We start from the raw sequence: 19,373 nt of genomic DNA on the forward strand, positions 1-19,373 counted from the left end.
GGATTAAGCCTAAATCACGCATGCCCGGATCTTATGTTATGGCTCCGATGCTGCAGTTTTACGGGATCTCTGTTTGAAAGAACTTAATGCGATTGATACAGGGTCGTAGGGGCTGTATGCAAAAAGGGGCTATTGTGAGCGATTGCTTGGCGAGACATTGTGTAATAGGCATCATGCCAGAGTTGTAATACTTTAACTGAGCACTGACGGGATCGACTAGGAATTTGCAGTAACTCAACACGAGGAGCACTTTCATTCTGAGTCCAAAACAATACAAATGAATATTATAATAGCAATTGGCTTGTATTCTGGAATTGTTTTTCTCATGATTATATATATTTTTTCAACATTGTGGGAATTCTGGGTGGGGATGTGATCTGCTTCATGCTTAAAATGCAGTGGAGGAGTAGTTTTGAAACATCACCAGACCACTTAATCCATGTAATCTATGATGTCACGCCCTCTTAAGTGTGCAAGAAAACCAAACGATGAGAAAAAAACAAGTACAGTAATGTCACCATGACTGACGCTACTTTGCTCATGGCCCTTTTTTAAATGCTTATTATTATTATTATTATTTCACGTCAAATTGTAACTTTATTTGCCTTTATGTATTCAAATGTAATTGTGTGTATAAATTAAAATAATTGCTGTCTGAAATTAACTCGCTGTTATAGTTACTTTGTGCCACTTTTCTTCAAATGTAGTATTCTTCCTTATTTCACTTTCTTTACTTCAGTTAACTCTTGTTGTAGCAAGCCATTAAGATGACCATGATGCCTATTTTCAGCCATTTTTTATTTGGACCAATTTGAGTTTCTTTTTGAGCTGGTATGACCACACACACAAAACAAAAAAAACTGAGCCATAATCTCAAACCATGTTCCAACCAGATCTGATCGAGTTTGCATTTACACTTGGCAATAATTTGAATTCAACATGGAAAACTCTTACATCGTACTTGAAATAATGATGCTATGCACTAGCCACATCATCAAGAGCAAGTGAACATTTATTGAGCAAAATACAAAGACAGGATGATTAAACATTATCCTTGCACTTGTCCTAGGTGCATTACGGTAAACGTTGATACCCTAAGAAATAAATATCTCCTCGAGGTACAGTATTCTTTTGTAAAACGCTTCATCAGCTGCCCTTTTCACCAACAAATCTAATAATATAAGCATAGTACAGCATGCACAGCTATGGTAGATTACATTTCAAAAGGCAGAATGTTCAGAGCCAAATAATGCCACCAGTAATGAATCATATTTCTCACATACTTTTTTTGCTTTTGTTATTAATGGCTCCCACATGCTACCTCCTATTTCTTGGTCTCCTCGATTTGCTCCACCTCGCTGGATTCGTCCACCACCTTGCCGTTGACCATAGTCTGCGTCACCACCTTCACGATCTTCCTGGTGCGAACGTCAGGCTCTTCTGCACACGCAATCATAAGACAATGGCACACAAGTGTGTTGTGTGGCATGTATGTTGAAATAAGTTGAAATAACACTAATTTATATGCGTTGAAGACTTAGTCTTTCTCGACAAGACGGTCTCATCCTGACATTAGAAACGGGCAGAGGTTTGAACTTTTACATACTAATGTTAAAGAAAATTTTCTACTGTTTCAACTCTAGTTAAACTCTACCTCCCTAAAAAGAGTCTCCGCACATTGTTTAATTCTTTCAAAATTGGCTACATAAGTGTATTAGACGCATTCTGATTGAAATTATATTCCATGTTATGAGATTTAAGTTGTACATTTTGAAATGTTAGGAGAATAAAGTCCTAATGTTACAAGGATAAATTCTCATGACATGAATCTATCGCAACTGGACTGTTCTGTTTTGTCTGAGAAACTAACTTTCTTAGACAAAGAGAACAGGCCCGTTGTGATCGCTTCAATAATGAATGAAATATTCACAGGGATGTTACAAGGACAAAGTTTTCTGTGGAAAAAAAACTATGAATATTACCAGAATAAAGTCATAATGTTATAAGAATATTTATTTTTTTATATATCAAGGAAATGTACAAATGAGGTGAATAAGGTCATAATGTTAAAAGCCCATTTTTTTTCAAGAAAAAGTAGTGAAACCAGTCATAATGGTACAAGAATAAAGTTGTACTTTTTTCAAGAAAGCGTTAAATAATGATGAGAATGAAGTTGTGATTTTATAAGAATATTTTTTTAATGTTGATATTTGAGAGTGAAGTCGTAATATCAAGGGAATGAGTTGGTGTTTTTCGAGACAAAATTGAGCTATTATGAGAATAATGTCCCACTGTTACAAGATTAAAGTCATGTTTTTTCAACAAAAAGTTTCAATAATATGAAAATTAAGTTGCAATGTAACGAGAATTGTTTTTTTTAGTTAAAATATTTCGCATGAATAAAGTCGTAATCTTACAACAATAAAATTTTATTTTAACAAAACATTATAAGAATTCCAAATCAAATGTAAGCACATTGTCATCAAAACTTTATTTTGAGTTTCTTTTTTTATTTTTATTTTTTATTTTATTTTTTTTAAATCAGAAAACTACAACTTATTTCTTAAAAAAAATATTATTCTAACTTTTGATTTGACTATAATAATGATGACCTTTTCATTTTTATTTCACTTAATTTATTGTCACGTTTATTGTGTGTAATGGTCGTTCATAATACAGTATAGTACAATCTTTGTTGCACATTACAAAAAAATGTTGGCACTTTGTTTTATAGGTGAATGATCAAAAGTACTCACTTTTTGGTGAAGGTGGAACTTCCTTCATGCTGCAACATAAACAAAAACAAATACTCACTTAAGCGGTAGCTAGACAAGCTAACTGTGCTAAAAGTTGTAATCGTCTACATTTTGACCTCCAGCAAAAACTCCTCGACTACATGTTACGAACAGTAAACAGATGATGTCACCTCATGAATATAAACACTTTAATTTAAATAACATTATCAACAAATACCATGGAATAATAACTGCCTTATTGTTGAGGGCTGATGTTAGCTAACATCAAAGCACACGCTAACCAAAATGTGAGCTTTTTAGCCACTTATACTACGAGCTTTTTATATAGAAAAATCACATAACCTGCCTATTAGTAGTTGGTACGTGTGCTGCAAAATTGTAAAGTTTCATTGATTTATACAATTATCACGAGGGTTTACTGTATTTTAAAGTAGCAGTAATCTTACTTGAATACCATTTTTGGCTACTCAACCCACCGCTAGTTGTAACCCTCCCTGATAGCCCTATCAACATTGTAATGAGTGAAGAAATGCAATTTTTGCCTGCTTTTTACCTTTCCTCCCCCTCCAGCAGGCGCCTGTAGGTGGCGATCTCCATCTCCAGGTTCTGTTTGATGCGCAGCAGCTGCTCGTAGTCGGTCTTGGTGCGCTGCATGTCCAGCCGGAGCTGCGAGAGGTCTTCTTCCAGCTGATTCAGGGTGACCTGCAGACGCTCCATCTCGGCGGAGTACTTTTGACCCGCCTCACCCAAGTTACCCTCCAGGGCTGCCACCTGAGGGTAGAAAGCATCAAAGTAACGCAGTCAGGATGGGAATGGTTAAACCCCTGTTCTTTTGTGTGTTCCTGTTGTGGGGTGTGTAGGCGGGATGGCGACACCACCATTTGAGAAGCATAAAACCAAATTTAAAAAAAACATGACTAAGCTGACTACTGTTATTTACTTATCCGACTGCAAAAGTTTCTCTCCGTCTGCCAGTCTACCTCAAACCTCAAGAATGTCATCCTGATCCTCCGACGACTTCACGGGCCATTACCAACAATCGCTGTGAACAGACAAGACCTTGCACTCCAAAGCAAACACTGCCTGGCGAGACACATTCAGCCAACTCATCATTGGGAGTCAACCCTGACTCAACAGTGTGTTGCTGTCGCTGCTGAAATGTGTTTACTGTCAACATCAGATCGGCCAAACAAACGGAGGATTTCTCAAGGTCCCGCTGTGCGACAGTAAAATGAAGGTAGAGAGCAAAACTGGGTCCTGTTGCAATACAAATGCCTTCAACCACCTGCTACCTACTAGCAACAACCAACAACAATGCCTGAATATTAATACAGACTACCTTCTTCCTTATTCCTTCTAGGACCTACAGTATTACCAGATACCATTTACTACTTACCAGCAACTGACTATTTACTACTCCAGACTACCTGCTACTAGATAGTACCCACTTTTTAGTACCCATGGGGGATGTAGGTATTTCAACATCCACATTTCCCCAGTGAAAGGGTTCAACATAAACACCTTTCCCATTCTCAGCAAATCAGAAAACCCTCTATCCAAACCTACATACAATGAATGTCTTTTTATGAAAAAAAATCCAACCTAATTAATTCACTGTGTTTGTGAGCGTATGGTATGCTTTTTGTTTTATGTATCACTTTGCAGTGCAGCCAATCACCTGCTTGTGCAAACTCTCCAGCTCCACCTCGAGCGTTTGAAGGAAGCGCTGCCTCTCGACCAGCTCGCTCTGCGCACCTCTCAGGGCCTCATTGCTCTCCTTCACATCATTCTGCACCGTCTCCAGCTGCAACAGGAGACGGAAAATATTGTACAAATATTTACAGTACAGTACTATGAAACAACATGCCATGGACATCAGCTGGATGCTTGTGTACCTTCTTGTGGTACCAGTGCTCGGCATGTTCCTTGTTTTTCTTGACAATACCCTCGTACTGGATCCGCAGCTCAGACAGGATGGCTCCCAGCTCCGGTCCCTGGGCCGAGTCCACCTCCACGTTCACCTCATCTCGGGCTATTCGAGACTTCATCTGCTGGAGTTCCTACAGGAGAAGAGATGTTGCTTTATGAATTAATATCATAAAAGTCTCTTGTACACCATTGAAATATATTTCACGCTGCTATCCGTGTTGCACATGTGGAAGAGGTGCCCATTTCATGAAAAATTTAAATTTTGCACATGAATAGTTGATGAAGTAAAGCTCAGCTTACAGTTGACCCTTTGAACAAAGTAGTGGGACGATGCCTCCATCTCGAATTAGTTGAATAAAAAGATATAGTAGCTCTCCATCTTTGGGTTTGTCATTTAGTTGCAGGAAAACACTGTGCGATCTAGTTCTTATGCTCCTTATAGCTTTATGTTGAAACTATCATTCCATGTAGATAAGGGCAGTTTTGTCCTCGTAGTACGTTTCCTGGCTATAGTATACGTCACATGAGTTGAGTGGACAGAAGCGGCTGGTGTAGTGTAATAAGATCTACCAGCTCTTTGTGTCTGCCGTAACCAAAGGACCCCCAAAGACCACTTTCAGCCACCAAATTGGGTCAGTCAAATGTATACTCCCCTCTTGCTGTTTAAGTGGGAGTGAAAAATGACCCAAAATTCAACTTTAAATTAAAAACTAAGATGATGTTGACTTAAAAAAAAAAAAAAAAAAAAACAGACTCCATTTTAGGCAGTACTAGTATTAAAATAATCATAACAATATATTGAAATGTATTTCAATGCAATTGAATGACTACAATTGCTACATGTACTAATCTGAATATTAAGCGAATGAGTCCAGTGTATTCATTTTGTTTTTCTTAAACTAAACTATTTGTAAGAGATAATGTTTGATTTTTGTAACTTGACTTGACTTTCTAATTTAAAAAACAAAACGTTTTTATCTCTTTAAAATGTAACACTTTTATAGGGCTCTCTTTAAAATACTTGAAAATTCAACAGTAGCCAGGTTTACATAAATTCTTAATATTTGTATTACATTATTTATATACATTACATATTTTATGTATTATATAAAGATAATATATCATACAATACAATTCATCGATACAAAAGAATGTTTCATGATCCTTTCTGTCTAAGAGGGAAGAACGTGCAGTCCATTTTGAAAAATATACTTGCTGTCAAATAAAAAGCATGTACCCTATGTCAAAATTTGGTTAATTTATAACTTTGAAGTAAAAAAACAAACAAATAATAATAAGATTATTATTATTTTAAATTTAAGATAATCTCATATTTGGGGGGGGTAAAATTAAAATAACAACATTGACAATGTGGACATACATGTTTTCTTTTGTATGGTGATAATATGGTTCCAATATAGGGCTAAGACTGTTTTTGCATAAGGATGACTGAAGAGGAAATTAAAAAGATGAGGTGCCCAGACTACCTCCTCGTGGTTCTTCCTAAGGAAGTAAAGTTCCTCTTTTAGGCTGTCCAGGTCGCCCCTGAGGGAGGCAATAATCTGCTCGTGGTCACTCTTGGCCTTCTTCAGCGCCACACAGTCTCGCTCCACCGACTGACACATCACCAGCTCAGTCTGCCATCTAGTTTGACAGAAGATGGCATAAGTTTCTGTTTTAATCGCTTGTTCTTGGTTGTTAGTCAGCTGTATTAGTCCAAAACTTTCTAGCCAACTGTGGAGGAGCGGCAGATGTGTCGAGGAAGTACATTTCGGAGTTACCATTAACTACTCACTTGATCCTGAAGTCATCGGCAGCCAGTCTGGCGTTATCAATTTCCAACATGAGACGAGCGTTTTCCAAGGTCTTCTTCCTCACCTAATAAACATTAACAGGAGGTGAATGTGTCAAGAGGGGCGATCGGAGACTAACACACACAGTCAGTTGCATGGCAGCTTCATCCTTCCATCTGTCCCAGCTGACTTTGGTCCCCAGCCAATCACAGGGCACATATAGACAAACCACCATTCACACTCACATATGGTCACACGTATGGACAATGGAGAGCACAGGTGTCAACTCAAGGCCTGAGGGCCAGATCCGGCCCACCACATAATTTTTTATGGCCCGCTATAGACCAAATAAAGTGGATCTACTATTTGCTAATTGGATCTCTTATTTTCGTTTCGGCAGAAAATCTCTACCAAAATTGCACATTTTCTTCATTTTTACAGCTATTACAAGCATTTTTCCATCCAAGTCCCCTTTTAACATAAATTCAACAATCGTTGCAAACTTAAATATACGGTTGTTGTTACTATTTTCCATGGCTCTCTGATTTCAAATTCAATTTGTTGTCAAAAACATTCAGTATATTATAATAAATGCAGTGGCAATGGTGGACACGTAATAATATAATTGGGTGATTATATTTTTATATGATTATTACAGTCATAATGACCCTCTGAGAGTAATCAGAACTACAGTGTGGCCCACAATAAAAAATGAGTTTGACACCCCTGATTTAGTCTTATGAACCCAACGGGCATGTTTGTGGAAAGTGGGAGGAAGTCAGTAATGTGGGATTGAAATCCTGAACATCAGAAGTGTGAGGCAGATGTGCTGACCACAACTCCACGTGGTGCTCAATTTAAGTGCATGTATGTGGTGACTTGACTGACAAGTACTTGCACAGCGTTTTCTGAGTTACAAGGCCTCACTCAGTCGAGTTTCTGCTTTTTTTGTTGAAAGTCAAAACGATGAAGGTTGATGGCGGCAGCAAACGCTACAGAATCTGCCCTAAACTCAATAATTTGAAATAACAGTAAACTGAGATACAAGCTCAATCATGGAATGAATTCAATTTGTAAGTCAAAAAACTATTGTGCAGTATTTGTAAAATGAAACGACAGTGGCAACTATAACTTTGAATGCCCCAAAGTTAGACAATCTTCTTCATGGTGACGAAAGCCATACTCGACACTGATTCAACAATAGAGCAGGTGGGGTTAGCTGTCACTCATTTTCTGGCATCATTACTGGCAATGAAGGCTTTATGATGGTGACAGAATTATTCCAAATATAGAAGTGAGTTTTGGGTTTTAAAAATGTTAATTTGGCCAGCTCAGTAGAATGTATTGTGGGCCAATTTAAGACCAGAGTATTACATTAAAAAGTACCCACTTTTCTCCCCCCCAAAAGTCATAACACACCACAGGATTTTTAAAGTGTAACTATTTTGGTTCCGTCAAAGCAGGTAGCATAATGATTAACTAGGGTGCTGGACTTTCTAGTGTGTCTTGACTACCTCCTGCTCGATCGCATGAGCCTGGGCCATCATGGAGTCCATGTCGTGACCTTTGGGAATGCGTTCAATCATCACTTGCTTGATCTTCATCTCCAGGTCGCCATTGGAGCGTTCCAGCGAGTGCACCTGCGAGGACAAAAAGAGCTCGCACGATGAAAGCGCGTCAATAACATTGTTTCTTCATCTTCGGCTCCTGACCAAGAACCCCAACAGAACCCGACCTTGTCCAGGTACTTGGCCAGACGGTTGTTGAGACTCTGCATGGCCTCTTTCTCGTTGGCGCTGTTGCCGTGCACCCCGTTCAGCTGCAGGCCGGCCGGGGCGTTGAGGTCGTGGCTGATGGACGGCGATCGGGTCAGTGCGCCGCCGGCGGAGAACGAGACGGAGGCGCGGGAGCGGCCAGTATCCATCAGGGAGCGGCTGGAGAAAGACGGCTGACGACTTACGGAGTAACCCCGAAGTGACATACTGGAGGCCATGATGAGGGGCTGTGGGAGAGGGATACACAAGACGTAAGCGGGGTGGACACATACTTACAATCGGGCCAAATGTGACCAATTTATCTCGCCTTCAGCAAAGGCCCGATTGTCAGATGTCTCTTGAAGATTATCCTGAGTGATTATTCTGTGGTGTGTTTAACTATGCCGCCACTTTCAGTTCACACTGTGTGCACAGTTTTTATTTTAACTGTACAGTTTTTACATCGTTTGCAAAAAAATTGGTAGCCTACCATCTATATCTTCTTCTACGACCACTGTTTCTTCTTCCGGCACTATGCTGCCTCTCACAGGACAGTATTGGTACTACAGCAAGCAAGTTTTTCCTCAGCATGCGTGGGCTCTCTAACGTTTTAAAAATGCCTGATGATGTTAAAAATGTGTACGTGTGCACCTCGCTCGTTTAGACACACCATGAACACGAATTCATGGCCTTTCATCTGAAGTATCACCTAAGATCTGACTATGTGACAGCCCTTAAGCAAATGTTTCTTCCTGCATAGGCACAAGTACTCTTGAAGACCACTCAACATGATGAAAATGGCTCTTAAAATGAGTGGGAGTCCATCGTGTAGCATCTGCACCCAGGCCACCACTGACTTTGAGGTCAGCGCCTCTTCAGGGTGTCCATCTCAACAACGCTTCCATTAAAAACAGAAAAAAGAAGAAAAAAAACGTCAAATTCATCTAAATGTAAATGCTCTTATCAGAATGCACTCATAAAGTCAATTATTATGATAATAAGATCCCTTTTGCATTCAAGAAAAGTCTTGGGGGGGGGGGGGGGGGGGGTTGTGCCACACCACACCAAGGAATATTAGGGCCATATTGGGGAAAAGAGCCCCAATGTTAAACAAATCAAGTCATATTTTCTCCTGAAGTTAATTTACATAAACATAACGTGTTCGTTCGTTAATAAGTAGTGTTGCGTTTGCGCCAAACATACCTTTTGCAATTATGGCCAAAAAATTCAACCTTGGTTTCATCAGACCATAAAAGATTTTCTCTCATGTGTTTGGGAGACTTTGCTAGGGTCCAATGAAAGATGAAAGGTCACCGGTCACATGAATGGTGGAAAAGGTTTTGAAACGATTTATTTTGGTCTAATTTTTTCACGACTTTGAACAAGAGTGTGTAGACTTTTTATGTCCACTGTATGTCATGACATCATTAAGCCACATTTTACTTTTATGTAAAGTCTTTTTTGTTCATATAAAATTGACACTGTTGTAATCTTTCTTTCTCTGTAGGCTCATTTGACATTCTCTGTTGCAGGTGTCACCTTACTTCCTGTAGATTGGACAAGTCAATGTGTGAATGTTGGACAGTCGGCCTTTGTGCGTCACTGTGTGTGTGTATGTGTGTGTATGTATGGGAGTTTGTTCGTGTGTACTGGCCATGGCGCGTTCGAGAGGCGGATTAGCCGTCAAGGGAACCTCTCTGTGTGTCTGTCACTTGATCCTGGCAACGCGACAGAGGAGCCATCAGGGGACAGACAGACAGACTCCTTGTTCACATGGGAAAATGATGAGCTAAATATGATTCATGGTGCATTCCGTAACGGAGACAAGGGAATTCTTTGTTGGCTAGGACAGGCACTTTTTGATTGACATTATTGTTTTTCTTTTTCGCGTATATCGCAATGTAAGCAGTGACAGAAAAACAAACGTCATGCATGTCAAATTAGGGCTAATTTTATATCACAGACAGATCATTTTTGAGAGTGACTTATAATATCTATAATGACCTAAAATAAAAGATTAATGATATTTAACTCACCAAGATGTTCTTGAGACAAACAACCGGTTAGATATGACGATCGGGCTCAATGGGGGCAACAGAGACTCATTGCTGCTGTTGCTGCAAGGTAAGCTTATATACAGGTGAGCAGGAAGTGGGCGTGGCCTGTCCACCGCACATAAAGGTGTTGCGCAAAAGAAGTAAGGGATTACACTTTTTTGAGGGATTATCACCAATGGAATCAGTGGGGAATTACATCTTGTTTACATCTGTATAATTACATTAACATTATTTTTTGAAAAATAAATAGTTCAATTTTAATTTTTCATTTTAATTGTTACATTACATTTACATTAAAAATTATATATGTATCATGTATGTATAAATACCGGTAAGTACTTTTCTTATAAAATAAAAAAAATAAAAAAATCTGCAAAAAGTATTTTAACTTTATTTGATAATTTATTGATATACGTTTTTTTGTTTAATAAATTGTTAATACTCATATGGAAAGAATTAAAAATTCTAAGGTGTAAGTGTATTTAATTTTAAAATAAAAAACATTTATATATAAAAAACATTTACATATACTATATTTACACTATATATGATTAAGCAAAGATGCAAAATGTTATTTTACCTTCATAGTTGTTTAATATTTTATAAAAACTTTTGTTGCAAATTACATGAATAAATAGATAGTGCATATGTACAAAAGTGGAATGTATAAACATTCATTATTAAAAATGTATAAAAATGAATGCATTTGGATAATTGTTTTCATTGTATTTATGAATATTATACAATTGTTATATGTATATACGTACATTTTTGGACAGGGGAAAAAAAATGCCTGTGATGTTGTTTCAGTGATGCTAGTGTGGCATAACAAAGTGTGCCGACCACTGGCCTACAATAGAGCACACACACCCTCTCGTGTGTCCCTGCTATTGAATTTCTCATTACTGTCGCTATTTCACTGTTGTGGACGCAGCCTCGCATCGCTGTAACTTGAACATCCTTTATGTAAATTATTAAACAGGTAGTTCAGAGGAAGAGAAAGCTGGTGTGCACACATGCATAAAAAAAAAAAAAGACACTAAAACTGGATTTCATGTTACACGGTGACCAATTTGTGCATGTGGGGGGCAATTGGCAAAATACACATGAATAAATAGTGCTATGTACAGAAGTGAAAGTGAACAAGAGTAAGAATGGTCTGACTAATGGGTTGCTGTCTACATTTACAATCCCAATTCCAATGAAGTTGGGACGTTGTGTTAAACAAATAAAAACAGAATACAATAATTTGCAAATCATGTTCAACCTATATTTAATTGAATACACTACAAAGACAAGATATTTAATGTTCAAACTGATCAACTTGATTGTTTCTAGCAAATAATCATTAACTTGGAATTTTATGGCTGCAACACGTTCCAAAAAAGCTGGGACAGGTGGCAAAAAACACTGAGAAAGTTGAGGAATGCTCATCAAAAACCTGTTTGGAACATTCCACAGGTGAACAGGCGAATTGGGAACAGGTGGGTGCCATGAATGGGTATAAAAGGAGCTTCCCTGAATTGCTCAGTCATTCACAAGCAAAGATGGGGCGAGGTTCACCTCTTTGTGAACAAGTGCGTGCGAAAATAGTCGAACGGTTTAAGGACAATGTTCCTCAACGTACAATTGCAAGGAATTTAGGGATTTCATCATCTATGGTCCATAATATCATCAAAAGGTTCAGAGAATCTGGAGAAATCACTGCATTCTTTGAAAATTATATATTTTTTTGATGTGGTACTTGGGGTAAAAAAAATAAAAAATAAAAAATCAGGAAACACTTATATGGACTATTTATTGATACATGAAGAGTAGTTTAAGCAGTTGATGACAGGTGAAATCCCTACTTACATATACATTATCGTATTTAGTAATAAATACCATATATCTTTTTTTTCTCATCAATACAATTCTGCTGACAATTCTTTCTGCTGTTCATATTTACTTCTGTATGCAGAGTGGACGTTAACAGCAGCACAAATAGTCAGTTAATATACATAGCCCCAACCGGTTTTCAAACTCATTCTTTTCAACTGTACCACACACACAGACACACAGACACACACACACGAAAAAAAGATGACTATATACAGATTGTTGCCATTATACATCATTGTAGGAGTAAGATGACATGTCATTGGGATTTTTAACCTTCAAAGTTGCCAATTTCGTTGCCATTGGAAAAGTAACAGTATAAATTGGCAGAATATCTGTAACTATAGATAATAGATAAAAATATGAACTGTTACCCAACGTTCCCATTTACTGAGAAGAGTGAGAATACAGTAGGAGCACTTTTGTAACTGTGACTGTGAATTAGGTCTATGCAAATGAGCTCGGCATTGAAGCATGGAGCTCATTTGTTTGACTCAGACTGGGATATTACAATTTCAATGAGATGCAAATATTCTGCTTCCTCCATGTGCATCATGACCATAATCAATGTGGCAATTTGACATTTTTTGTGTGTGTCTGTTAGACAAAAACAGGTTTGCAGCCTCCATAGTAATGAGATTATTTGTCTGACAAGCAGCATAAGAGTCACAAATAGTTATTATTAAATCTGTTTTAATACTTAACAGGCTAAAGTTGGCTTTAGGATATCATACAATTCTGTCACAATGTTTTCTCTTATTCTGGTGAGAGAAAACGATGCACTAAATCTGCATGTAAAAATCAACATAACATCTTTTCGAAAAATAAACTTCAATTATTTAGATATATAACATATTAAAAGGTACAGTCATGAAAATATAAAAATATACAGACTGTAATATGTGTGCGACAGTATGTTCCACCATCACATCAGCAGTTACCACTCCCTGCCAAAAGAGGGCAGCAACAAGCTTTCTTGAAATCCCTGCTCACGCTTTCTTTTCATCGTTTAGTCAAATTTATTCTCTCTCCCTCTCTCTCTCTCTCTCTCTCTCTCTCTCTCTCTCTCTCTCTCTCTCTCTCTATATATATATATATATATATATATATATATATATATATGAAGATTATTGCTACGCTTACATGAAGGGAGTATAGATAAAAATATGAACTGTTACCAAACGTTCCCATTTCCTGAGAAGAGTGAGAATACACTAGGAGCACTTTTGTAACTGTGAATTAGGTCTATGCAAATGAGCTCGGCATTGAAGCTGGATGGATATATATATATATATCCATCCATCCATTTTCTGAACCGCTTATATATATATATATATATATATATATATATATTATATATATATATATATATATATATATATATATATATAATTTTAGATTATTATAAAAGAACTAAGGTAGATTTATTTACCTGATGAAATGTAAAATTAATCTCTGTCTATCCACTATCTTGATTTTCAAAGTGTGGTACGCGGGCTCCCTCTAGTGGTACGTGATAAAACAATCACTGAATTAAATGTTTAAACTGTGCAAAATGTTACAGTGGCTTAAACGTTATTATTATTATTATTATTATTATTTTATCCAATACAGTACGTTTGTTAAGTACATTTCAGTGGTATTTAACTTTAACAATATATTTGCATTAATTTTCATTTATGTCTGCTTGTTTCCAAATATTTATTCAGGTACAAATCGTATGTAACTTTTATGTGAAATACATGTTTAGAAAATCATTACATTACAGTTTTTTTTAGTTTCCTATATTTAAGCACATTCATAATCTTAAAATTGTGCATAAGGCTACAGTGGCTTACAATAATATTAAACATACTCTTTAGGAATAAAACACCTGCCTCGTTTTTTTTATGAACATTTAGGCCTACTACGCTACTGTGGTTGCTCTTTTTAAAACAATTAGTAGAGTTGAGTATTGTTCATTATTTTCATTATAGTGGGAATTGGAGCACTAAGAATGTTTTTTAGGTGTACAAAGAGAACCGCTGGTGTACTGTAACTATGTCTTGATCTCTATCAACTTATCTATGTTCCTATCCATCTATCCATCTCAAGCCATATATCTAGTTATCAGTGTACAAAAGTGTGGTTAAAAATGAGCTAAATCCACGGTTATCCCTTAACTTTCACTTCCTGCTTTTCCTGCATCTCTCCCCGGCGTAGATTGGCTGTTAAACAAATAAACGGGTGATTAAACGAGCAGGACGCCAGGATACTCCTGGTGACCCCACTTGACTCCCTGTGACTCCTGTCACAAGTGATCATGTGATCCCCTCGGCGGCGCATGCGACTTGACACCGAGGCCAAGTCGCCAACTTTGACCATCAGGTCATGTCCACAAAAAAAAATAAAAAAAATAAAAAAATAAATTGAATAGAATATGCTGAACCGGAGCATGAGTGAAGGCTCTCAATACCACTGCAAGTGATGACTTCCTGTTTTGGTTCAGTTGCTGCCTTTCACTCTCACTGGTAGACAAACAAACAAGGACACGATTAGCGTGTACAAGGAGCAAAAAGTGCTACTCACACTTTGTTAATTATAAGTAACAATTAACTACAATTTCAAGTCACCGTGTCTATACGTACATGTGCTGTAGTGCTTGTCCTCATTAAGGTCTCAGGTAAGCTAAGCCTCTACCAGCTGACTTTCAGCGAGAGGCAGGTACACCCTGGATTGTTCTCCAGGCAATGGGAGGGCACATACCATATAGCGTCAGAAAAACAAGCAGTCACTCACATTCACAATAAACTTCTCAATTAAACTAAAGTGCACATTTTGAGGACGTGGGAGGAAGCCAGAGTACCCGGATATTGAAACTGCAAACCTCTGTGAGGCAGACGTGTTAACCACGAAGCCACCTTTTAGGCTTTATAAAATAATCAACTTGTGCTCGATGTGTGTAATGAGTTGTGTATAAATAGCAAGGTTGATCAATATTTCTAGCTTTTATTTTGTGTTACGTCTTGATCTGTGTGAAATTTCGAGTAATGAAATAAGCATGATAAAAGTCAATAAGGATGATATGAATAATCAACAATGACATGCTGATTCCTATTTGTGTGCAGTGGTGTTTATGATGTGGGAGGAAGCCGCAGTACCCCAACAAAATAAATGAATAAATAATAACTCCACAAAGGAGGGCCTAAGCTGAGGTTTGAACCCAGAACATCAGAACTGCAAGGCATACATTCTAACCACCGGGCTACTATAATGTTGCTGCAAGTCAATGTATATGGAAGTTGTTTGTTTGTATTCTTATTTTTGCACTACCTGGCTAACGGTTACGTTAATATTATCCTATAGTAAGTTTAAGCTTTGCTTTTTTGTTTTTAATGTATTCTTGGTTTTGACTGGCACGGTGGACGAATGGTTAGAGCGTCTGCCTCACAGTTCTGAGGTCCGGGGTTCAATCCCCAGCCCCGCCTGTGTGGAGTTTGCATGTTCTCTCCGTGCCTGCGTGGGTTTTCTCCGGGCACTCCGGTTTCCTCCCACATTCCAAAAACATGCATGGTAGGTTCATTGACAACTCTAAATTGCCCGTAGGTGTGAATGTGTGTGCGAATGGTTGTTTGTTTGTATGTGCCCTGCGATTGGCTGGCAACCAGTTCAGGGTGTACCCCGCCTCCTGCCCGATGACAGCTGGGATAGGCTCCAGCACGCCCGCGACCCTCGTGAGGAGAAGCGGCTCAGAAAATGGATGGATGGTTTTAACCCTATTTTTGTAGAGTTTTGCCAAGGAAAGAAATGAATCAAGGATCATGTTACAGCAACAGCACAATATTAAACAGTACAGTGCTTAAGTGACTCCTAGTGGCTGTGAGCACAATGGAAATTACTTAAAGAAAGCATGCCAAAGTCCGGCCCGCGGGCCAAATCCGGCCCGTGTCCAAATTTCCTCCGGCCCCAAGCATCATGTCATAAAATCAATAATATGTGGCCTGCCAGCACAGTTCACCACAGTAAACAATACACACATACAAAAAAAAAGCAATTTTATATTTCAACAGAGGGTGGCAGTAGACCTGTGGCCACACTCTTGCCATGTGACCCTTGTGTGAACTTTTACCCCTGTGGTATGTTTTTAGCCCATTTCTAAAATGGCAACTGAAAGTAAAAAGAGGAAAGTTGACAACGAGGGCCGCCGTGTCCAGGACAAGTTGATTTTTTCACTGACATACGAAACAACTGTGTCTGCCTAATTTGCCAAGAGACTGTGGCAGTTTTCAAAGAATTTAATAATAAGAGGCATTACCAGACGAAACATGCTAACTACGAGAAGCTAACGGCGATCAAACGCGCCGCAAAACTGAAGCCACTGGAAGCTGTTTTGATAGCACAGCGGCGCTTTTTCACAAGAACACGTGACTCAAATGAAAATTCTACACAGGCGAGCTACGAGTCTCAGTGAATTGATTTTTTGTGATGATCAAATCACAGTTTTGTGATTAAAAAAATAAAATAAAAAATCATAGTCAAATCAGATGACAGAATAGTATAGTCACTATACTATTCTTTGTCAAAACGCATTGGGATATGATTTGTTAAAACAAAATCAATAAATAAGTTTCTTAAAAATTTCAGTCAACTTTCATAAAATGGTTCATTTGTATTTAATTTATTATAACTATCCTGGTAATGCAATTGAAAACCGATTCTCATTTGCAATATCGACCTAGCTGCAGACAGCGAAGTGATATAGTTACATATTTACATGTTCATTTACAATAGAAATGGCTCGAGGAATGTCAGGCCGAATGGTCGGCCCCCATACATTTTCATCTGTCCAAATCTGGCCCTCTTTGCAAAAAGGTTGGACACCCCTGACTTAAAGGCACTCACAACATCCCTTACCTGCTTTCAAATCACACCTCTTCAAAATAGTTTATTCTATGTCCCATAATCTTATAAGTTTCACAAGTATATTCGTTTCTTGTTCGAACCTGAGCAACAGGTATTGAAATGAAGGCCCTCCTTGGAGTTCCTGTTTATTATTCTTCCGCTTTTTGGGCACCTCAGCATACCAGAAAACTCATCAATTTTTACAAGCCTGTGTATACAGTACTGGTAAAGCTGTATGTACATTTTTGGAATCACAAATACGATCCCCCAAAACTCAGTCAGCACCGGGTCCGAGAAAGTCTAAAAATAAAATAGCTCCCAACCCCGTTTGACCAATCGCCATGGAATTTGGTGGACGTCTGTCAAAACAAGATGCGCAAAAAGTCTCAAAGACCCACGCTCAAAGACCCATGCCCAAAATTGAACACTCTATTCTCTGTAAAGTGACCTGAGGTGTAGAAAGGTGCCCTTCACCAACATTGTCCCAGATGATCGCACTCGTCGTCACTTTACACCGCATACACTCCTTGAAGTCTCGGCGCCCTTTGCACAATGGGCATTGCACCGGACTATTGCAATATTAGTTATTCGAACTGCTCTAAGTGCTAGTGGACTCTGCATCTTTTTGCACAATTGTCAAAAAAAAAACTACTTCAACTACCGGAGACAAATTCCTTGTGTGTTTTTTGGACATACTTGGCAAATACATTTTTTTTTTTTTTTTCAAAGCCTCAGACTGATGCCTCATGGGTCCCTGACATCAGTTTGATGGGGCGCATTTCAGCCCACCAGCTATTTTCCTGATAAGAAGATACAAATCAATGGGCAAGAAAAAAAGCACATATAACAACATATGGTAACCACTCTGGAATATCACCCATTCTCCCCCACCATATCCCCTCATACCCTAAGTGCTGCTTTTGTTTGTCAGACAAACATCAGTGTGCGTGTTTGTGTGCAAGCACAGATGATGATTTCAGAAGGCTTGTCATATTTTAGATATGCATCTATAAGCCGAGCTGCTGAGTGGATGGGAAGTTGAAAGGAAAAAGTGACGCACGTACGTGTACGTGTGTGTGCGCGTGCGTGCGTGTGTACCTTTTATTTAAGTGGAAAGTTGGCCCGAAGCCCAGCGTTGTCCTCTGCATGGCCCAGGGAAGTCTTCCTTCTCATAACTCTGACATGAGCGTGGCGATGCCTTGCTCAAGAGCACAACTTGTATCCACTTCATGAGTTTAAAAAAAAAAAAAATAAAAAAATAAAAAAAATAAAAAATGAAATCCAATTATGACTACATTTTTACTTATACCCCCAATTAAAACAATATACACTAGAAAGAAGCATAACATACATTAAATGGAAACTATAACACTATGAATACATCACAGCATATCATGGTCTATCAGTATAAGTAAAACGCTTGGTAGGTGCAAATATTTATTTTGATTTATTATTTGATTTTATGATATTTTATTTTGTCCGCGAGCTTGTCTCAAGGATAATCAGTAACAAAAATCTTAATAATAGTGCAAAAAAAAGGAACGTCATTTTTTTATGCGCAACTGCATTAGTGTGAAAGTATTTTAGTGTTAGTGTGTATTAGTGTCTCGATGTTTTGATGCAAAACAGCATTCATGACAATCTCTCAGCATTCGCAAAATAAGAAGAAAAACATTATTATTGGTGAGGCACAATTGTATTGTTTTGAATGCTTGTCTCCCAGGATTAACTGATTTAATTTTTGATGAAAAACAGCATTATCGAGAGGGTTCTTCTTGTTAATGCTGTCTGTCGCAGATGCACAGTTGCATTAGTCTCTCTCGTAGATGTTTTGATGCAAAACAGCGTTAATGACAATCAGCATTCACACAAAACTATAATAACGATATTAACCTCTCAGCAGCCTCACTATAATTTTTTTGTGAGAATACTTGTCTCTCAGCAGTCACACAATTAATACAAATAATTTAGTTTGAATGCTGTCTGTCAGCATTGACATACAAGATGTTTTGATGTAAAATAGTATTAATTAGAATCTCTCAGCATTCGCACAAAATAAAAGTTTTTGTCTCACAAAATGCTCACTATAGATATTTTGTGATAATAATGAATATGGGTCTCTTAGCATTCACACAAATAATAAAAAGAATACTTATTGGTGACACAAAATTTCATTTTTTGAATACTTTCTCTTTTAGCATTAAAATACAAGATGTTTAATGTAAGATATAGTATTAATGAGAATGTGAACACAAATAATATGAATAGCATTAAAGTATTGGTGACATAAAGCAAATGATCAGTAGTTTGAACGCTTGTCTCTCA

General features: G+C 37.9%; 1 protein-coding gene across 1 annotated transcript; it reads right to left on the reverse strand.

Moving 5' to 3' along the window:
* Positions 1 to 849: 849 nt before the first annotated feature.
* si:ch211-243g18.2 (uncharacterized protein LOC559906 homolog) lies at positions 850 to 10,346 on the reverse strand. The gene is made up of 10 exons (XM_061698322.1): positions 10,269 to 10,346; positions 8,214 to 8,480; positions 7,993 to 8,118; positions 6,481 to 6,563; positions 6,173 to 6,329; positions 4,652 to 4,816; positions 4,435 to 4,560; positions 3,310 to 3,527; positions 2,757 to 2,785; positions 850 to 1,440 (listed from the first exon to the last, which is right to left on the reverse strand). Exons 2-10 carry the CDS (start codon positions 8,469 to 8,471, stop codon positions 1,325 to 1,327), a joined length of 1,278 nt encoding a protein of 425 aa, XP_061554306.1. The 5' UTR covers positions 8,472 to 8,480; positions 10,269 to 10,346; the 3' UTR covers positions 850 to 1,324.
* Positions 10,347 to 19,373: the final 9,027 nt, after the last annotated feature.

This window comes from Phycodurus eques, chromosome 15 (genome assembly GCF_024500275.1).
Source record: "Phycodurus eques isolate BA_2022a chromosome 15, UOR_Pequ_1.1, whole genome shotgun sequence".
Classification (NCBI taxonomy): Eukaryota; Metazoa; Chordata; class Actinopteri; order Syngnathiformes; family Syngnathidae; genus Phycodurus; species Phycodurus eques.